Genomic DNA, 21,651 nt, shown 5'->3' on the forward strand with positions numbered 1-21,651 from the left:
AACCTGGTAATTTAATGGTATTTTAGGTACAATTTTCATATGAACTGTTGAGATTCCCATGATTTGGTCTTTTAATTGTATATACACTTTCTAGAATATCCATTTTTGCTGACTAAAAATTATAGAAGTACCAAAATGATTTTTAAACCTTTTCTTCATGTGGATTTTTGAACTGTTTCTTTTTAGTTGTATCTGTGTCTTGCATGAAATTTATGTTGGTTTCCTCATAGTTGGGCAAGAGGTGAAGTTGTCCAAGCTTTTTTACTCTTGTTAGAGCCACTCTAGTATACCTTAGACAAATTGCATCTTTTTAACTCCAGTCATGTGACCTCTTGAATTGTAAATGGCATTGCAAAAGGTGTTCACAGTACTGATATAATATTAAAATAACCCCCTTCTGCTTGGTTTAGTATGAAATGGTGGTGCGTAGGAAGACAGGATGCCAGGATGATTTAAATGTGATCAGCATCTTAAAAAAGAATAAGCAATTTACTGTGAATGAAGGACTGCTTACAAGATTACAATACAGTATGTTTTTAAATGAATCTGTATATTGTATGTGCATGTGTATGTGTGTAATCTAAATATACTAGCTGTGTTACCCGGCTTTGCCTTTGAAATTTCCCAAGAAACTGGGGCTCATTTTTTAGTTTTTTGGGTTTTTTTTTCCATCTTTGCCAGGTGTTAAGGTGATCCAGTAAACTAATAATATTATTATACTTGAATATGCTACATACAATTAATCGCCCATGACTAAAACATTCCTGCCATAGGTCAATTTGTGCTTTTCCTAGTGCTTGGCCTTGTCTTTTGTTGATGGTCATTGAAAATAGTTTAAAGGAAACTGATTTTTTTTTTTTTTTAATCACAACATGTAATTAGTGGAAATAATAGTAATCTGAGGTGTATAATTTCACCTAGTAGCATGTCCAGTAAAAATGGTCGCTTCAGTCAGATTTGAATGTAAGGCTTTGATCTGCAATCTTGTACCGTTACAAAATATTGGAGGGTTTACATTAAAAAAAGCATTCGCTGAATCGTAGTTTATTTTAACCTTATTACATACAGCATTGACGTTTACAGGGTGCACATATCCATGGCCTATGAAATTAAGTTTTCCAAGAATGGTGCGAAAAAAATATATGAAAGTAATGATATTGTGACATTGTATATAATGTTCACTACCATGTTCTGTCTGTGAGGGACCACTTTATTTGGATGTGCAATCGTTTATATTTATTATCATGCTCCAGCTCCCGGCTTATATTGTACCCAGGGCCTGAAATAGGCCTGTATGCTGTACCCTGACTTCCCTGTTTCTGCTTTGTGAACCAGAGTGTAGCAACACATCATGGTCTGACCTCTAAGGGGACACTGCAGTTCACTGCAGTATTGCATGTATTTCACCACCAAGGGCTACCCATCCTCCACATCGCAACAAGTGAGAAGAAGCCAATAGAATGGGGAGTACTGCGTACACCAAAGAATGCATCTCTTTTTTTAAGCATTACTGAACTTTTGTCCTGTCACTTCACTTCTGGTAGCAACCTTCATTTGTATAAAGTGCCAGCTACATTTCTCAGTGCCAAGTCTTTTTTTTTTTTTCCTTTTTCTATTCTATTCATCCCAATCTCCAACCAGTGTTGCCAAATTTCAATGTGGGGATTATCCTTAGATATTGCTATTTTAAAATGACCTTTCTTAGCAGATACCTATTGCCTTATGTTGGCCATCCTGACAACTTTAAGCTTTTTAACTGAATGAGAAATGGATGTTTTTGTTAATAAATGAGTGAATAAGTCAGTCAACTTATAAAAATTTAGATAAATTTATTGTGTAAAAGTCTTAGGCACTCCTGAAAAAATGCTATAAGGCGGGAATGCTTTCAAAATAATGCCTTGGATAGTGTTTATTAATCGGTACACTTTGCCTTAAATACAGCAGCAATTCTCTTAGGTCCACTTGCACGCAGTTTCTGAAGCTGCTCATTGGACAGGTTGTTCAAGCCTTTTGGAGAATATGCCACAGTTCCCTTGTTGACTTTGGCTGTCCTACTTGCTTCTGTCTCTGCGAATAATCTTCAGTGATGTTGCAATCAGGACTCTGTAGGGACCATACTGTTGCAAGATCCCCGTTCCTCTTTTTTGCTGCAGATACAGTACAGCATCTAAAGGTAAAATGCATTACTTCACATAGAGGTAACCCAAACACTTGGGAATCATAGAAAAATGGGTTCCTGCTAAACAAAGCAGTTTACCCCTTTACAGTTGCATCTAGCAACAATGGGAAGAGGGTGGGGGGTAAATGGTCACTAATAGTTTTATTGTTATCTCTGAGGGTTTTGTTGATACAGGTACAGTGGTGTGAAAAACTATTTGCCCCCTTCCTGATTTCTTATTCTTTCGCATGTTTGTCACACAAAATGTTTCTGATCATCAAACACATTTAACCATTAGTCAAATATAACACAAGTAAACACAAAATGCAGTTTTTAAATGATGGTTTTTATTATTTAGGGAGAAAAAAATCCAAACCTACATGGCCTTGTGTGAAAAAGTAATTGCCCCCTTGTTAAAAAATAACCTAACTGTGGTGTATCACACCTGAGTTCAATTTCCGTAGCCACCCCCAGGCCTGATTACTGCCACACCTGTTTCAATCAAGAAATCACTTAAATAGGAGCTGCCTGACACAGAGAAGTAGACCAAAAGCACCTCAAAAGCTAGACATCATGCCAAGATCCAAAGAAATTCAGGAACAAATGAGAACAGAAGTAATTGAGATCTATCAGTCTGGTAAAGGTTATAAAGCCATTTCTAAAGCTTTGGGACTCCAGCGAAACACAGTGAGAGCCATTATCCACAAATGGCAAAAACATGGAACAGTGGTGAACCTTCCCAGGAGTGGCCGGCCGACCAAAATTACCCCAAGAACGCAGAGACGACTCATCCGAGAGGTCACAAAAGACCCCAGGACAACGTCTAAAGAACTGCAGGCCTCACTTGCCTCAATTAAGGTCAGTGTTCACGACTCCACCATAAGAAAGAGACTGGGCAAAACGGCCTGCATGGCAGATTTCCAAGACGCAAACCACTGTTAAGCAAAAAGAACATTAGGGCTCGTCTCAATTTTGCTAAGAAACATCTCAATGATTGCCAATACTTTTGGGAAAATACCTTGTGGACTAATGAGACAAAAGTTGAACTTTTTGGAAGACAAATGTCCCGTTACATCTGGCGTAAAAGGAACACAGCATTTCAGAAAAGAACATCATACCAACAGTAAAATATGGTGGTGGTAGTGTGATGGTCTGGGGTTGTTTTGCTGCTTCAGGACCTGGAAGGCTTGCTGTGATAGATGGAACCATGAATTCTACTGTCTACCAAAAAATCCTGAAGGAGAATGTCCGGCCATCTGTTCGTCGACTCAAGCTGAAGCGATCTTGGGTGCTGCAACAGGACAATGACCCAAAACACACCAGCAAATCCACCTCTGAATGGCTGAAGAAAAACAAAATGAAGACTTTGGAGTGGCCTAGTCAAAGTCCTGACCTGAATCCAATTGAGTTGCTATGGCATGACCTTAAAAAGGCGGTTCATGCTAGAAAACCCTCAAATAAAGCTGAATTACAACAATTCTGCAAAGATGAGTGAGCCAAAATTCCTCCAGAGCGCTGTAAAAGACTCATTGCAAGTTATCGCAAACGCTTGATTGCAGTTATTGCTGCTAAGGGTGGCCCAACCAGTTAATAGGTTCAGGGGGCAATTACTTTTTCACACAGGGCCATGTAGGTTTGGATTTTTTTTTCCTAAATAATAAAACCATCGTTTAAAAACTGCATTTTGTGTTTACTTGTGTTATATTTGACTAATGGTTAAATGTGTTTGATGATCAGAAACATTTTGTGTGACAAACATGCAAAAGAATAAGAAATCAGGAAGGGGGCAAATAGTTTTTCACACCACTGTATATATATACTACCAGTGAAAAGTTTTAGAACACCTCAGTTTTTTCAGTTTTTCTTCAAATTTATTTAGTTGAAATGCAATGAATGACCTAAATGGTTAAAATGTAAGCAGTAAATTGCCAGAGACTTAAGTTTAAAGTTTAGGTTAGTAAAAACTGAAAAATGGAAATTTCGGAATATTACAAATGGGCTTTCTTCAGGGAACAACTAATAGGTTACAACCTACACGTGTTCTGCAGCAATTAAAGTAAATTAAACCTTGAATGTTGAAGCAAGCCGTTCACACAGGTCTCCCAACTTCTGTTGCTTACTTAAAAATCCTCTGTCTTAAAGCAAAGTTGGATCAAATTGTGTTACTGCAATAGGTAGAAAAGATCTGCAATATTGGGATTATGCCTCAACCCGATAGACTGAACCCCAACCTGTCTTAGTCACTGTTACCAAAAATCTGCTTGATATATATCAATGCAGCAGAAACCCCAGATGGGGAAGCCTATCAGATATTAAACTGACAGGAATATGACTGACTGCAGACATGATCGTAACCAAGAAAACAGAGATGCAGTGTTGCTCACTTGCGGCCGGCTTGGTGGGAATACTCTGTGACAGTTGCATCTTGCGCCTTGGATTTTCCTAGGTTGGAAGCTACCTTAGAAAGAAAGCAGCAAACAGGCTAGAAAGTCAGCAGAGTTGCTTGAAATGGAATAAAAAAAAAATGAAAGACATAAGAAACAGATGTTAAATTTTCACTAAATGCAACACCTCATTGAAATGAAATCACAGTGATCAGTGATAGGCCAGTACCAGTGGCGTTTTACCTGTCTATCTACCTAGCTACCTCTTTCTTAATTAACTGGTGAGGCATCTTTTGTTAGAACTACTCCCAGAAGCTCTGCAATACTGGTGATCATGCCTCGGCCTGGTGGAGCTACTCCCAACCTGTCTTGGCCACTTTTTCCAAACATCTGTTTTATACACTACCAGTCAAAAGTTTTAGAACACCTCAGTTTTTCCAGTTTTTGTTCAGATTTAATCCGCTGAAATGCAGTGAAGAACCTAAAATGATAAAAGGGTAAGCAGTAAACTGCCAAAGGTTTTAAACTGAAAGTTTAGGATAGGAAAAACTGAAAAAAAGGAAATTTCAGAATACAGGCAGTCCCCAGGTTACGTATGAGATAGGGACTGTAGGTTTGTACTAAAGTTGAATTTGTATGTAAGTCGGAACAGGTACATTTATTTTAATAAGTGCTATTGTTGACGACTGTAAACAAGTGCTCTGCCAATGAATAATGGAGTTTCACCTCTCTCTGACCTTTTTATTATTTCTACTTTATTTTCAATGGTGATGGTTTTTCTCTTCTTTACTATATCACCAGCACTTGCATCAGATTTGTGTTTCAGAGACATTCTTGAAGGGTGAAGACAAAAGATTAAGATGAGCTCTTCTGCACAGCACTGTACATGCTATCACAGCAGGATGGCACCCATCGTCAACACATCTGATGTACTGACAAAGAGACAACTTCCTGCTATGTGTGTAACAGTACAAGCAGGCTTGCTATTGAGAATGAATGTGGGCAGCAAGGGGCGGTTCACTACCCACCCACCACACAGTTGCCTCTACTACAGTATGCTGCCTGCAGCGTTTGCCCACCGAGAATGAACACGGTGCGGCTAAAGGCGGGTAGTGAATTACCCCCCTCCGCTCCATCCAGCCTGCGTCCAGTCAGGAGCTGTAGCTGCAGCGGCGTAATGGGTGGGCAGCGAACTGCCCCATCAAGCCTCCGTCCTGCACATGAGCGATTGCTCTGGCCCCGGTGACTATGGACCACGGGTCACCGCTTGCCGCTGGGTGGCGTCCAAGGGACTCTACACTGCACAAGCAGCGAAATCACGCCTCTCCAGCCTCCGTCCAGCCACCACTTGCATCGTCCCCAGGTCGAAGATGGCGGAGCGGCAGTTACTGAGGCGCATGCGTCGCAGCTGCGGCCCCGTTCGTAAGTCATAGGTCGGATGTTTGTAACCTGGGGACTACCTACAAATGGGCCTTTTTCAGGAAACTATTAATAGGTTACAAACTACAAATGTTCTGCGACAATTAACGTAAATTGTACCTTGCAAGTTGAAGCAAATAATTTGCACAGGTAACCCCAACTTCTGTTAATTACTTAAAAGCCCTCAGTCTGTCTTAAAGCAGAGTTGGAACAGACTGCATTACTACACCCTCTGAAGTACTGCTTAGACAATATTACATTTCGAAAGTTGTAAATTCCAATAAAATTGGCAATTAACAAATGACGTGAGACAGAGAATTTTTGGCCTTAGAAGTGTTGACCTTTAATTTCAAGAAATTGCAAAAAAAGTGGAAATTGGAAGAAACTCTGATAGCAAAAGATTTAGCAGACCCAAAGTCACAGCCCAATCAGAAGACAAGTTTCTGTGGGTCACCAGCTTGTGTGATGGGCGCCTCATGGCACATCTGCTTCAAGCACAACTTAACAGGTTTCAAAAAAAGAAACTCTGTTTCTAATCTGAAGAGGAGACTTTGTGGTGGAGGTTTGACAGGGCGAGTGGCAGTAAGCAAGCCATTCCTTAAAGGAGATAATAGGGCCTTGAAATACCGTCTGTTAACCGGGTTCTTTTGTAGGAGGCAGAGTTGGTGATATGCACAGAGTAACTGGCATTCTGAATCAAGAGTTATTACAGTATGGCTGTTAAATCGGCGAAAGGTGGCTCATTTTATTGAATCCAAAATTTGAATAAAATTTTCTACATTTGATGATTCCTTGACTTGTTCTTTTTTATCTCTCATTGTTTATATGGTCTATGTCTTGATTTCATGAAACATTAAGACATTAAAAAGCATGCATTTCTGTAAAATCTGAAAAAACTGAGGTATTCTACAACTTTTGACTGATAGTATAAACCACCTTGTTTTCTGCACAGCTTTATTTCTCATGCCCCAGAAGGGGCATTACAATATCAGTTGCTGAATTGAAAACCTGTGTAACTTTATAATACCACATTTTAACAGGGAGGTGTTACTTCTTTGTTCCTTGGGAGTGAAAGTAAAGTTTCAGGTAGTCGTAATGGTTCCTTTTTCACCAGAATTTCACTACCCTCCTGCAAATTTCAGGCACTGCCATACAGTTTTTACCATGCTGTCAATAATGTGAAGTACTGGTCTATACCATAGTGCAGTGGTTCTAAATCCACCTCAAGTGTTCCGCAAGTCGGACTTCACTTGCTTAGGTGGTGAATGATGGACTGTGCATTTCGCATCTGAATTCAGTACTGTTCATTTTTCTGACTGTTTACAGTGATAATCTTGTTCAACTTGCAATCAAATTATGAACATTATATGTAAGTCTTTCATCAGATAAATAATTGATTTGAATATAGAATTATTGTTAATATTCTTTCATTAAAGATAATTGATAAATTAATCACAAAAAGATCTCGTTGCAACAAAAACTCTGCTACAGACATTGATAGTGCTATTGCTAGTACTAGTTGAGTTGAATAGGATTTTACTGAAAAAAGTAAGATTAAATCAAAATCACGAAATGTTAATCACTTATACGATGGAGAGTATTTAAATTTTAGATTTACCTGGATCGGAAGTGGAGATTGTCCAATTCTGCTTTACATTGTTTGCGGAGAGAAACTCTCAGACAGTGCAATGATGCCCACTAAATTAAAACGATATTCTTCTACAAAGCATCAACATCTTTACTCAGAGCAAAATAAAGATTACTTCAAGAGACTTTTGGAGACTCAGGGTAAACAAAAGAAACAATTTGAAAAAATTGTGAAAATAAGTGATAAAGCTAAACTTGCGTCATATAAAATTGCTTAGTTAATAGCATTGAAAATAAAACCACACACAATAGCAGAAACTCTTATTATACCTGCCTGCTGTGAGATAGTAACAATTTTGTCTGGAGAACAAGCAAAGTGTGAAATATTAAAGATTCCAGTATCTGATGACACAATTCAAAGAAGAATTAATATGTCCTGTAACATTGCCAGTGAACCTGTTAGTAAGCCTTTTACATTACAAGTGGACTAATCAACATATATAAGTGGCAAGGTTCATTTACTGGGCTTTGTACGCTTTATTTATAAAAGAAAAAGTCAGTTTTTATGCTGCAAAGAACTTTCAGGGCGTACAGCTGGTCAGGACATATATGATTCAATAATGCTGTATTTACTGTAAATATTTGAAAATTATCATGGAATCAGTTTGTTGGTATTTGTACCAACAGAGCTGTATTGATGATTAGGCCAATCGGAGGATTTGTGAGTTTGGCAAAAATAACCAATTTGTATATAATCTTTACTTCCTGTTTTTTGAATCAAGAATCACTTGTCATGAAAACAATGCCTCAGAAACTAAACAACGTATTGAATCAAGTAGTTGCCATGGTAAATTTTATTAAGATGAGATCAGTAAAAAGCTGAATTTTTTAACGCCAAGTTTTTTCAACTTTCTTCAGCTATGGAGGTGGACTATGAATGTTTACTTCCTCATAAGAAGTGAGGTGTGTGTCGTGTGGAAAAGTTTTAAATTGCGTGTTATATCTTTTAATACAATTTTTTTTTTTTTCCCTGAAATGGAAAAAACCGAAACAATTTGTAAATTCCTGAAAAATATTTAGTGCAATAATTTGGTATATTTGGCTGATCATTTTGAAAACATTCTTACATCTACTAATCAATTATGTGCAACGAAAAACCAATTTCACTGTGGAAGAGACACGTTGCAGAAAGGAACACTGAAATGTTCCCTTCAATGCAGGAAAAAAATGGTCGAAATTTGTTTCCTTAATAAACAAACATTTAACACAACTGTACCTATTTTTTTTTTTCTCTGTACCCGAATAAGCTTTCATATGACACTCAACCGGTGGGCTACGACTTGCTTTTTCACGGCGACTTTGATATGTGACAACTTCTTTTTTTATTTCGGGCACTGTGCGACTTTGTGAACTTGAGTTTTCGAGTTTCTCTGACATGCTATGTCACTCGATCAACTTCCTTTTGTTGTTTATACCACTGTTTAAACCAACAAATAGTACTTTTTCCTTGCCTCCTCTTGATATTCACTAAAAGTCTTGTTTTCCCCCGTGCCTTTCCCATTGTCTTTTCACAGAAGGCTGATCTTAAGGGCTATTTATATTGATTTGCATATTCTAAGAGGTGTAATTCTGGGAGGAGTTGGGGTGGGACAGCAGGCGCGTGCACGTGTGTTACTTTTCACGCTGACCAGGATTTATGTAGCGGAAGAATGTGGAAGTTGGCAAACGCACAGATTCCTGCATCTGGAATTTTTTGTGCGTAAGTACATTTCTGCTTTTGTGCTTGCGTCATGTTATAGTGCGAATTCTGCGCACAGTGTTATGCATGAGGCCCCACTGGTGATTGAAGCATAATGATTAATTTGTACATTTTGATGAGCGCGGTGACAGAAGATGTGTTTGGGAAGTGCTTCTGGCTGCTTAGATATCTTTCTATAATTTTGGCTATTGCATCACTATTTCACATAATAGCAGAAAGTCCAGGTAAGAAATTAGGTAATTGGATATACTATGTGTTAAAATGCTTGGGATATTCTGGCATGACATGTTTGCATTTCTAATTAGACAGTAATGTTAAGTTGAACAAGTTCAGGGCTGTCCAACTTTCTTCATTAGTGACCAGTTACTGCTGTTGATTGTCTTTTCCCTTCATTTCAATTGCTATGTTATTTAAGACTTGGTCCGCTGAATTGATTCTTTTTGCCTTAAATGGTAGCCAAAAGAGCAATGAGATGTGTTGTGAGTGCACAAATGAGCAGCTTAAGGCCTCGTCCACATGTACCTGGGTTTTCCGTTGTCAAGAGCATGAAACAGGCATGGATAACAAAGGGAATGTCATTTAGATTAATATTCATCACCTTTCCCCCCCCCTAAAAAAAAAGTGTGTACAGCTTGGAATTTGCAAAAATACTGGCATCATGAACACTACCTGGCCATTTCACTACATCAATAAATGAACACTTGTAATCACATGTGGCTTGTATGTTCAGAGAAGACCTCCCCTTTCAGTTGAAATAATCCATGGAATTTGTCGATGGCTGCTTTACTTCTGCATGAGTCCCGGTGAAACCCTGCTACAAGTTCCTCTACTTTGGACTCGGTGACAGGTTATTGTATATACATAGGGCCCAAGTGGACTGTAATTGCTCCACACACTTGCCTTACTATTTTGGAAACCACCTGTTTTGACAACCCAAAGGCCTGTAGCCGTCTTGTGCAATCTCCCCTTGTCTGCTAAATAGTGGACTGTGTGGACAACTTTTTTGACAATACTGACAGGCGATCTCATTACAGTTGTCTTTCCTTCAATGTGTGGGTGTAAGGAGCTCACTCAAAGACATCAGCAGTGTCCGTGACAAATGAAAGTTCTCTTCAGCACCAACCACTATTGTTCAATATTGCAATAAAGTAATCGTACGTTTAAATCTAAACATGTAAAAAGTCCTGTTAACAAGGTTAACACCAGCACTACTTTAGCATTTTTATAAAATATTCCTCATGTAAACAAAGCAAGTAGCGCGCATACTGACATCAGTCAATAAAGATACCAGCACACACTCAGTTACATACCAAAAACTCAGTTTTCCCTGTCTAAACATAAACCTGTTTCAACCCAATCTAATTAGAAGATGATTCTTGTTATTAATTAAACATGTCTTTTAATTCCATGGCTTGATAGTGCTCTTCTGCCACAGCAGACATTTCCAAAACAGTTTTTTTCCTAAGAACACAGGCAATTTGGTAGACCTGAGCAGCTTTTTTTATTTCCAGATATTGTATGATGGATACAAGTTAGCTAGTCATGTGTTGACTCATTTTGTGTATCATTATTGTTTTGCTGCTAAATAAGAAAAATAGAAATAATTAAGGAGTCTGAGTCTTAAATAACATGCCAGTTAAAATTAAGGCAACAAAGATAATTAGCAGCAAAAACCAGTAACTACAGTATATACTCGCGTATAAGTCGGGTCTTGAAACCTGAAAAATCGATCATAAAATCAGACCCCGACTTACACGCCCGTTAAAAAATGCAACATCTTCTTGCCTCCTCCAATCTTGCATCAGTTTCTCAATGGTATCAAATTTAGTTTCAGCAGCGCAGTTACCAATTTCTTTCTCTATTACAACATTTAATTTTAAACCAGCTTCATATTTTCTTCTGATTGAACGCTCCATCGTAGATAAGAGATGCTCTTACGATAAAGGTGCATGAGGGTGTGAGATACAAAAAACACAAATCAGTGCAGATGTTGCTTCAGAATAGTTTTGGTATTAGCATGCGGCACAATAGAGAGAGAGTTAGGGAAAGTTAGGAGCACGTGCTGATTCAGCGCGTTGCCGCACCCAAGTTTTAGGTGGGGTGGTTGTGAGGCAGTGTACTCTGTGGTTACTCTCGCAGGTGGGCATTAGCATCTCATAATCCCTTGTACCAATAGCGTGAGTTTTCCGCATTCAACTTATACGACTGACGTTATAAAATACCAGAAATTATACTACAGAATCAAGTCCAGACGTATCCACGGGAGAACTTATCCACGAGTATATATGGTAATCAAGAAAAGAGTTAAAATGCAAATCTGCAACCACTGCAGCCTGCCAGGACCAGTCTTGGACACCCCTAATTTAGTAGTCTTTTAGACATGCTGTGAGATGGTGAATGCTGTGCAGCCTCTGGCATGCTTCTCCTACAGTTGTTAGGCAGATTTGTTGATTCGGATGTGTTGATTACTGAAATCTGCTTCTCCTGTGATTCTTCATTAGCAGCTTTCTTACCATAAATTTGCACAGGATGTTACAGACTCGCATTAAATGTATGTTTTTTTTAAATGATGATAATAGCAGCTCACTACTTGAAGTGCTAAATGCGTGGACAACGCGAGATTCAGAGCTATTTACTGTGCTGTTGCTAAGCGATAGCTTTATCCACTCTGCCATCTGTGCAGATCCGTGACAAATCAGCATTACAGCTGTGACGTTGGTTGAAAATGAAACGAATAAACACACACGTATGTGAACGTCTTTTACTTTGCACCGACTGATAGTTGGGCTTCAGCAACATGTCAGTTGAGCAGTTTGGGTTTGTTCTTGAATAAAAACATTTTTGTTACATCTTTTATGAAAGTGTTTATTAAATATTTGGGCGTCAGTCTTCACCCATCCTACACGTCAACATTAACATCCTAACATCAACATTATGTCGTTATTGCTGTAACATAAGAAAATATTTTCTGTTTTAGTTTGTTCGGCCTTTCTTGCCTTGCATTTTCCCTGTCATTCTATATTTGCACAGATCGTTGTAGTCACAGAACACACATGAAATGTATATTCTTCAAATTACAGTATTTCATTACCTATATAATTCCTTACAAACGCATCGCCAGATAAACACTTCAATATACATTTCAGCTGTGAGGATTGCAGCAGAGCGATGTCTTCATCTGACTGAATGTCTTTCTCCATATAATCAAATCGCCACACGATAAACACCTTTGTGAAATTAAAACTTGTTATAAGCCTAGACCTCAGAGTTTTCAGAAAAAAAAAAAAATCATTATCAATGTTTAATTATGCCATCCATTCAGAGGTCTAAGCTTATAACTAGTTTTAATTTCACAAAGACGTTTATCGTGTCGTGATTGGTTATGTGCAGAAAGAAGGATAGGAACTGGGGGTTTAGTACGTCAGAGACATGAGTCTAAAAGTAAGAAAAAAGTTGGTTCAATTGAAAAAGCGTTTTCTAAAGCTGAATGCTTGGAGGTTGAGCATTATGCTAGGCTGTTCAATGCTGCTTCTTTAGAAGAGTTTGACCCATGACCAGCTGTGGAATTCTGGCTGTCACCTGGCAACGGGCACATCACTCATAAAAAACCTGAAAAGTCATCAGCATCCACTTCTGCAGGACCATCAGTTCAGGAACCATGCAGTTCAGCTCAAGCAGAAATGAACAGCATTCAGCCCATGCTGTCTGAGATGGTAAAGATTCTTGGGGGGAAAAGATGTTGCAAGACAAAAGCTGAACAAAATGGCAGAAAATGAATCAGGACAGTGTTCTGTTATGTAACTGTAATATATGAAAAAAGAACTAGTGCAGCTATAATGAAGGCATTGTTTATTAGCCAGTTAAAATAAGGGAATCTTTTATATAATGTTCTAGAGCAAGGTGGCAAAATACTACTCCCTGAAAAAACTTTTTTCAGTTTTAAAATGGAAGGCAGTTTTGGTATCAATAAAAGAGATCAGAAAAAATAAACTATTTTTCACTTTTGTTATTTGTTTATGGGCAAGTGAATTTAACTGGCGGATTTTCTAAGTTTGTCTGTGGACAAGTAGAAATAAATTTGATTTCCACATCCCTGCTGTAGATAAAGAGAAACCAGTTAAACAAATGAGACAAAAATATTATACTTCATCATTTATTTATTGAGGAAAATGATCGAATATTACATTTGTGAGTGGCAAAAGTATGTGAACCACTAGGATTAGCAGTTAGTTTGAAGGTGAAATTAGTCCGGTGTTTTCAATCAATGGGATTACAATAAGGTGTGAGTGGGCATCCTGTGTTGTTTAAAGAACAGGGATCTATCAAAGTCTGCTCTTCACAACCCGTTTGTAGAAGTGTATCATGACACGAACAAAGGAGATTTCTGAGGACCTGAGAAAAAGAGTAGTTGTTGCTCATCAGGCTGGAAAAGGTTACAAAACCATCTCTAAAGAGTTTCGACTCCAACAATCACAGTCAGATTGTTTTGAAATGGAAGAAATTCAAGACCATTGTTACTCTCCTCAGGAGTGGTCGACCAACAAAGATCACTCCAAGAGCAAGGCGTGTAATAGTTGGCGAGGTCACAAAGGACACCTGGGTAACGTCTAAGCAACTGAGGGCCCCTCTCAATTTGGCTAAGGTTCATGTTCATGAGTCCACCATCTGGAGAACGCTGAACAACAATGGTGTGCATGGCAGGGATGCAAGGAGAAAGCCGCTGCTCTCCAAAAAAATATTGGTTCTCGTCTGCAGTTTGATAAAAATCACGTGGACAAACTAGAAGGCTATTGGAAGAATGTTTTGTGGTCGGATGAGACCAAAATAGAACTTTTTGGTTTAAATAAAAAGTGTTATGTTTGGAGAAAAGAAACCACTGCGTTCCAGCATAAGAACCTTATTCCATCTGTGAAACATGGTGGTGGCAGTATCGTGGTTTGGGCCTGTTTTGCTGCATCTGGGCCAGGAGGGATTGCCTCCATTGATGGAACAATGAATTCTGAATTATATCAGAGAATTCTAAAGGAAAATGTCAGGACATCTGTCCATGAACTGAATCTTAAGAGAAGGTGGGTCATGCAGCAAGACAACGACCCTAAGCACACAAGTCGTTCTACCAAAGAATGGTAAAAGAAGAATAAAGTTAATGTTTTGGAATGGCCAAGTCAAAGTCCTGACCTTAATTCAATCAAAATGTTGCGGAAGGACCTGAAGCGAGCAGTTAATGTGAGGAAACCCACCAACATCCCAGAGTTGAAGCTGTTCTGTACGGAGAAATGGGCTAAAATTCCTCCAAGCCGGTGTGCAGAAATGATCAAAAGTTACCGGAATTGTTTAGTTGCAGTTATTGCTGCAAAGGGGGCTCACACCAGATACTGAAAGCAAAGGTTCACATACTTTTGCCACTCACAAATATTTGATAATTTTCCTTAATAAATAAATGACCAAGTATAATATTTTTGTCTCATTTGTTTAATTGGTTTCTCTATCTACTGTACTTTTAGGACATTTAGAAATCAGATGATGTTTTAGGTCATATTTATGCAGAAATATAGAAAATTCTAAAGGGTTCACAAACCTTCAAGCACAACTGTACATACTCCTGAAATGTGAGATTTGATCATTTTATTTGGGAACTAAACAAGACAATCTCTTAAACAGTAAATATAATAAAGCTGGGGAACTGCAAGTAAGGACAACCATTTGTCAAAATGTAAGACTTTACATCAACTAAATGAAACAAAACAGCTCACTTAAAATGCTTCTTTTAAACCCTTAAGCCCCCAAACAGTCCTATATGCCACTGGGAATGAGTAGTAGGGCCAAAAATCCATATCATGGTATATCTACAGTGCATCCGGAAAGTATTCACAGCACATCACTTTTTCCACATTTTGTTATGTTACAACCTTATTCCAAAATGGATTTTTTTCCTCAGAATTCTACACACAACACCCCATAATGACAACGTGAAAAAAGTTTACTTGAGGTTTTTGCAAATTTATTAAAAACAAAAAAAACTGAGAAATCACATGTACATAAGTATTCACAGCCTTTGCTCATTACTTTGTTGATGCACCTTTGGCAGCAATTACAGCCTCAAGTCTTTTTGAATATGAGGCCGCAAGCTTGGCACACCTATCCTTAGCCAGTTTTGCCCATTCCTCTTTGCAGCACCTCTCAAGCTCCATCAGGTTGGATGGGAAGCGTCGGTGCACAGCCGTTTTTAGATCTCTCCAGAGATGTTCAATCGGATTCAAGTCTGGGCTCTGCGTGGGCCACTCAAGGACATTCACAGAGTTGTCCTGGAGCCACTCCTTTGATATCTTGGCTGTGTGCTTAGGGTCGTTATCCTACTGAAAGATGAACCGTCGCCCCAGTCTGAGGTCAAGAGCGCTCTGGAGCAGGTTTTCATCCAGCATGTCTCTGTACATTGCTGCAGTCATCTTTCCCTTTATCCTGATTAGTCTCCCAGGTCCTGCCGCTGAAAAACATCCTCACAGCATGATGCTGCCGCCACCATGCTTCACTGTAGGGATGGTATTGGCCTGGTGATGAGCCGGTGCCTGGTTTCCTCCAAACATGACGCCTGGCATTCACACCAAAGAGTTCAATCTTTGTCACATCAGACCAGAGAATTTTGTTTCTCATGGTCTGAGAGTCCTTCAGGTGCCTTTTACTAAGGAGTGGCTGAATACAGGCCTGATTGGTGGATTGCTGCAGAGATGGGTGTCCTTCTGGAAGGTTCTCCTCTCTCCACAGAGGACCTCTGGAGCTCTGACAGAGTGACCATCGGGTTCTTGGTCACCTCCCTGACTAAGGCCCTTCTCCACCGATCGCTAAGTTTAGATGGCCGGCCAGCTCTAGGAAGAGTCCTGGTTGTTTCGAAATTCTTCCACTTACGGCTGGTGGAGGCCGCTGTGCTCATTGGGACCTTCAAAGTAGCAGAAATTTTTCTGTAACCTTCCCCTGATTTGTGCCTCGAGACAATCCTGTCTCGGAGGTCTACAGACAATTCCTTTGACTTCATGCTTGGTTTGCACTCTGACATGAACTGTCAACTGTGGGACCTTATATACAGGTGTGTGCCTTTCCAAATCATGTCCAATAAACTGAATTTACCACAGTTGGACTCCAATTAAGCTGCAAAAAACATTTCAAGGATGATCAGGGGAAACGGCATGCACCCGAGTTCAATTTTGAGCTTCATGGCAAAGGCTGTAAATACTTATGTTCATGTTTTCTCAGTTTTTTTATTTTTAATAAATTTGCAAAAACCTCAAGTAAACATTTTTCACATTGTCATTATGGGGTGAAAAAATGAATTTAATCCATTTTGGAGTAAGGCTGTAACATAACAAAATGTGGAAAAAGTGATGCGCTGTGAATACTTTCCGGATGCACTGTACATACAGTGGTACCTTGAGATACGAGCCGTCACTAGGTCGATTTTTTTGCCTTGAGTTACAAGCCAAAATACGAACTACGAGCCATCAAAGAGCTTGTCGCCGCACATTCTGTGGAACCGACGACGGAGAAGTTGACAGTCCTGCAGGAGATCGGTATCGCGGAGGAGGTTATCTTGTAAACTGAGATAAAGGAAGTGTTTGCAATGTGGGAAAAAGTTTCGAACTTTAAAGAAAAGAAACACCCTGAAAAAGTTGCAAATGATCGTGCAGCTGCGCTATTTAATGCCACTTGCCTAGCTCGTTTCAGAAACATTCTAAAGGGGAGGACTAAACTGAGCTCCTTGGATAGGTTTCTATTGAAACGCCTTGAGAATGAAAGTGACGAAAGCATGGCAAAAAAGAAAAAAACTAGTGAAGAAGAAAATTAAGTTAAGCAAAAGTGAAGTGAACAAAAAAAAACATTACAATACGCTAATTGGCTTCGCCAACATCTGTTTATTTCTTTAGATTCCCTTTTATGTATTAGGTTGTATTTTGTTTGTATACAATATTTGTTCATTATAAATACATTTTATGTTGAAAACATTTAACAAAAAATTGGGGTGGTTTTTTGGGGGCTGGCACGAATTAATCTCATTTCAATTAATTTCAGTGGGGAAAATTGATTTGAGATACGAGCATTTTGACTTACGAGCTTGGTCACGGAATGAATTAAACTAGTTTCTCAAGGTACCACTGTATACATTTCAGTGTAAAATTAATTTTTTAACACGTGACATCTATTGGTTAATTTTGTACATATTATACGTCAAAATGCTAATGATTTTAACACTCAGTTACTGCTGTAGTAGCTTCAGCTTTCTTCTATTCATCTCTCTTTAACTGAAAAGGTATGCCATTTTTTTTTCTTAGTTACTCACTCACATTGATGACAAACAATACATCACAAGACATTGCAGCTTCTTTTTTTCTCTTCAACTTTATATTCAGTCACCAATCTGGTTAAAAATGTGGTAGGCATACTTATTAGACAGTTCACATACAGTTAGGTCTATAAATATTTGGACAGAGACAACTTTTTTCTAATTTTGGTTCTGTACATTACCATAATGAATTTTAAATGAAACAACTCAGATGCAGTTGAAGTGCAGACTTTCAGCTTTAATTCAGTGGGTTGAACAAAAAGATTGCATTAAAATGTGAGGCAATGAAAGCATTTTTTTAACACAATCCCTTCATTTCTTATCTCACTTAAATTTTTATCCTAAAGTGTATATTTTAAAACAAAACTGGTTCATTTGCTGAAATATTTATAAATTTCCCTAGATGGACACAGAATACGATAACCATATAATGCACAGTATTAATATAATATGTTTAAATATTCCAAAAGCATGTCTTTTAAAATGGTTCATTGCAATCTTGCTATTATTCCTTGAATCTGACTTATACATGTATTTAGCTGATGAGACTTAGAATTGATCAAATTAATAAATGTTAAGTATGCATATTGTATGTTGAATTTTTTTGGGGGGGAAAAAGTTTTTGAAGACTTGTTTCATATGTTTCAGATTCCAGTTAAGAAAAAATTAAATCAAGTTGAAGTGGAATACAGCTGCAAGAAAAAAATAATTAAGTTTACAAATGAAACTTCAAGGTAAGATCTGAATTAATAACCCTGATAATTAAAAGCCCATGATACTGCAAAGATTGTCCTATGTTATTGATTTCATTAATATACGGTTGTGTTTATATACATAGCTGGTGGCACAATGGAAGCAGTTATGGTAAGAGCAGATGCTGTTGCTTAGTCCCTTTCATCTGCCCACTTGTAATATATTTTTCAGCTGGTAGGTGAGGCACAGGATTCTACACTGGTAAACTGAAAAATTAGGTAAAATATTTGTGCAAAGTAGTGTATAGAAAAATCTGAAAAAGTTAGAAAATTTGAATTGCTGTTTATACAACGCAACAAATTAAAATAAAAATGCATCATTCAAGCAGTGACTTATAAAGTGCTTTTGAAAGTCTTTCTATTAGGCTATGTCAAGTCACTTTTACAATATTAAATACTGGCAAGCACTATGCAATCACTACCTATAAGTTTAACGTTTAGTTTCTCTGTATAATAGAGCTTACTCTCTTCAGTGGTGACATGGCTATAAACACTCTAAACACTTTCATGAATGTTTTGAATCTTATTTTAGTTGTGATTTTTTTTTTTTTTTTGTAGTCTTTTTCAACTACGAGAGGATCTTGCATAAATTTTACACTATCCAAAATATTAGGGGGATTTAAAAATAGTATGCCTATTTTGTATTGGCACATCTGATTGTGGTTGCTACATTAATTCAGTAACTGAAAATCATTTTGGTTTGATTACACATGGGTATGTCCTGTAACAGGAGAATTAAGTTAGTAATATTTTTCTTTCAGAGTACTTACATGGACCACTTAAATGAATGTACCATAAATGATATCAGAGCAACATCTTGCATTCCAATTCAGTGAACAGACTTGATAACGTATGTGTATTTTTAAACCTTCTTAATCCATTTCATATTTGCAGCAGTGTCAGAGGTTATATTCACAATCGGTGGCCCTTCTTTATTGTTTAGAAAAACATAATAAAAATTCCCTTTAAATAATCGCTTAATCAAATTGTAATTTTTGGACTGTATTTTGTTTTCCCTGTTTTTTCTTATACACTAACCAGAGCACTAATTTATAGACTGGTTTAGACATGTTCTCTCCTGACTCCAGTGATGTTCAGAGATCTCTTGTTCCCTTATTAGCAAGATATTGTCATTTGCTAGTATTTTCATGCAGAATTTAGGACATTTACATGATGGTTGGATAGAAGAGATGTCCTCATATATTTTTGTAGTTCTGTTCAAGGATTCTTTTCAGTACAAAGGAGAAATAAATGACCATTGACAAACTGTTTAATAATAATCAAAAATTTTCAGACTAATCTCTGAAAGTGGCTTCCAATATATTTTTTTTAATTTTCTGATTGTAAAGGCCTCCCTAGCAGAAGAATGTTTTATTTTTGATGAGCATTATATGAACTCGGTTTTATTCAACTTCAGTTGCCTTATTAGTGCCAGCATGAGTTGGCAAAAAAAGGAAAAGATTTAAATTTATCTGGCAATATGTGTACTTCATGGTCCCCCAAACTATAAATGTTTATTACTCTCCCATGTTAAAACTTTTTAGATAATTGATTGTTAGTATAATTTGGTTAGTATTTAGAGGTGAAGTAATGTGGCAAGAGTGGTTACCATTGCTGTATCACAGCACCACAATGTACTTTCTTCAAGCCTATAATTTGGATAATTGGAGCCTGTAAATTCACCTTGCCTCTGTTAGTACAGGTGTAGGTGAGTGTTTACAGTGGATTGACTTTCGTTTATGCTTTGGCGTGCCACTTTAGCCCAGGCCACCTAGTATACCTGAAGGAGCTAAGTGAGTTCAGAATAAATTGATGGGTATAGCAATACATCCTAAAAGATTAAATCTCATTTTGTACACTTCTTCAGGCTTATGTCTAGACTGAGAAATTACAAAACAGTCTTATTACATATAAACTTCAGTATAAACGCACAACTCAGTCTTTTAGTTTGTCATTTGGTTGCAGTAGAAGCTTGCACCTGCTTCAGCACAGACTAAGAGGAGTGAGAGTTTTTTACTGATATATTCAGAACTATTGATCAACAAATTTTACCAATGTGTTATTTGCAGCAAATTTGCCCCGTTCGCCCTTGTTTGTCAAATTATTTATTGATAATTCAGCCAAAACTGTTATAACCAACATTGATGGAGGACCGGGGGAAGTATATAATGCATTACAGACTCTGTGAGATGAGTTATCTGTGCTTGTAGCCAAACATGCAGGTTGACATTCCACGTCAACATAAGAGAAGGAAGCACGTGTCCTATGCATGCATAATAATTAGCCACGTACAGATAAAAAATAAACTTTGAAGGAGCCTGATGCCTGAACACTGGAGACTGTGCAATAATTTTAATAACGGAAAATGTATTACTATTTACAACACATTTCTATGTTTTTGATTGAAGAAATAGTGCAACACATCAGCACAGATAGTTTGGCGAGCCTTTAGCGTGTCTTCAAAAAATAGATCAACACAGCAGCTTCAAGAATGACACACCACTCTGGATTTTCTGTCTTTAAAAGACCTACATATTTTTTCTAACTGTTGACTACAATTTTTTTTTTTTTTTTGGACAAAATCTATTCTTGTTTGAAATCACAGAGACAAGGTTGTGCAGTGAGGTCTGCATCACAAACACAGTCTTCTCACAAGCTGCATTCTACCATTATCTGGGACACCATAAGGACACCTGCATATATCAGAGAGAGAGAGAGAGGTTAGGAACAGGCACTGATGCAGCGCATTGCTACACCCACCACATGACAAAACAACTCGGGATCCCAGATTAAGAACCGAGTGCAGCCATGCAACAGTGGCACCTCAGCACCACACTAGTTCAAATGAAATGGAACCAGTGTGAAGTTTTTTATGGTGGCTGGAGTGCCATGTCTGCCACCAACTCTGAGCTTATTCCTTAAATAGGGTGGCAGGATGATATTGAAGACACTGAAGAAATCAAAAAACACAATACTGACAATGCTGCCAGCTTTGTCCAGATGGGAATAAGATTAATGGAACAGATATATAATTACATTTTTATAATTACATTCTTCAAGAAGAATCTGAAGGTCTTTGTGATGTGGAGCATGTGGTCATTACATAAATAATCTTCTTTGGACCTAGAACAGTGCAGGGCGTTTTCTACAGCAGTAGCAGTTTCTGGAGTGTCTTACTAACTGAACACATAGTAGAGGATAACACAAAGATGGTCCGCACAGGCCTGAAGTACTCACAGACTAACTTCATGCATAACTCT

The 21,651-nt window shown here is 37.9% G+C and overlaps 1 protein-coding gene across 4 annotated transcripts in view; it reads left to right on the forward strand.

The window, feature by feature from the left end:
- The window catches only part of scaf11 (SR-related CTD-associated factor 11), a 125,914-nt gene that overhangs the window by 39,299 nt on the left and 64,964 nt on the right, over window positions 1-21,651 (forward strand). For 3 of the 4 annotated variants that reach the window (XM_039760874.1, XM_039760873.1, XM_039760875.1), the window contains one exon: window positions 18,288-18,373. In XM_039760874.1, the coding sequence (XP_039616808.1) occupies window positions 18,288-18,373 (86 nt within the window). Of the gene's footprint in view, window positions 1-410; window positions 529-18,287; window positions 18,374-21,651 lie in introns of all 4 variants that reach the window. The other variant, XM_039760876.1, reaches the window with a different exon arrangement.

This window comes from Polypterus senegalus, chromosome 8 (assembly GCF_016835505.1).
Source record: "Polypterus senegalus isolate Bchr_013 chromosome 8, ASM1683550v1, whole genome shotgun sequence".
In the NCBI taxonomy this organism is placed as follows: Eukaryota; Metazoa; Chordata; class Cladistia; order Polypteriformes; family Polypteridae; genus Polypterus; species Polypterus senegalus.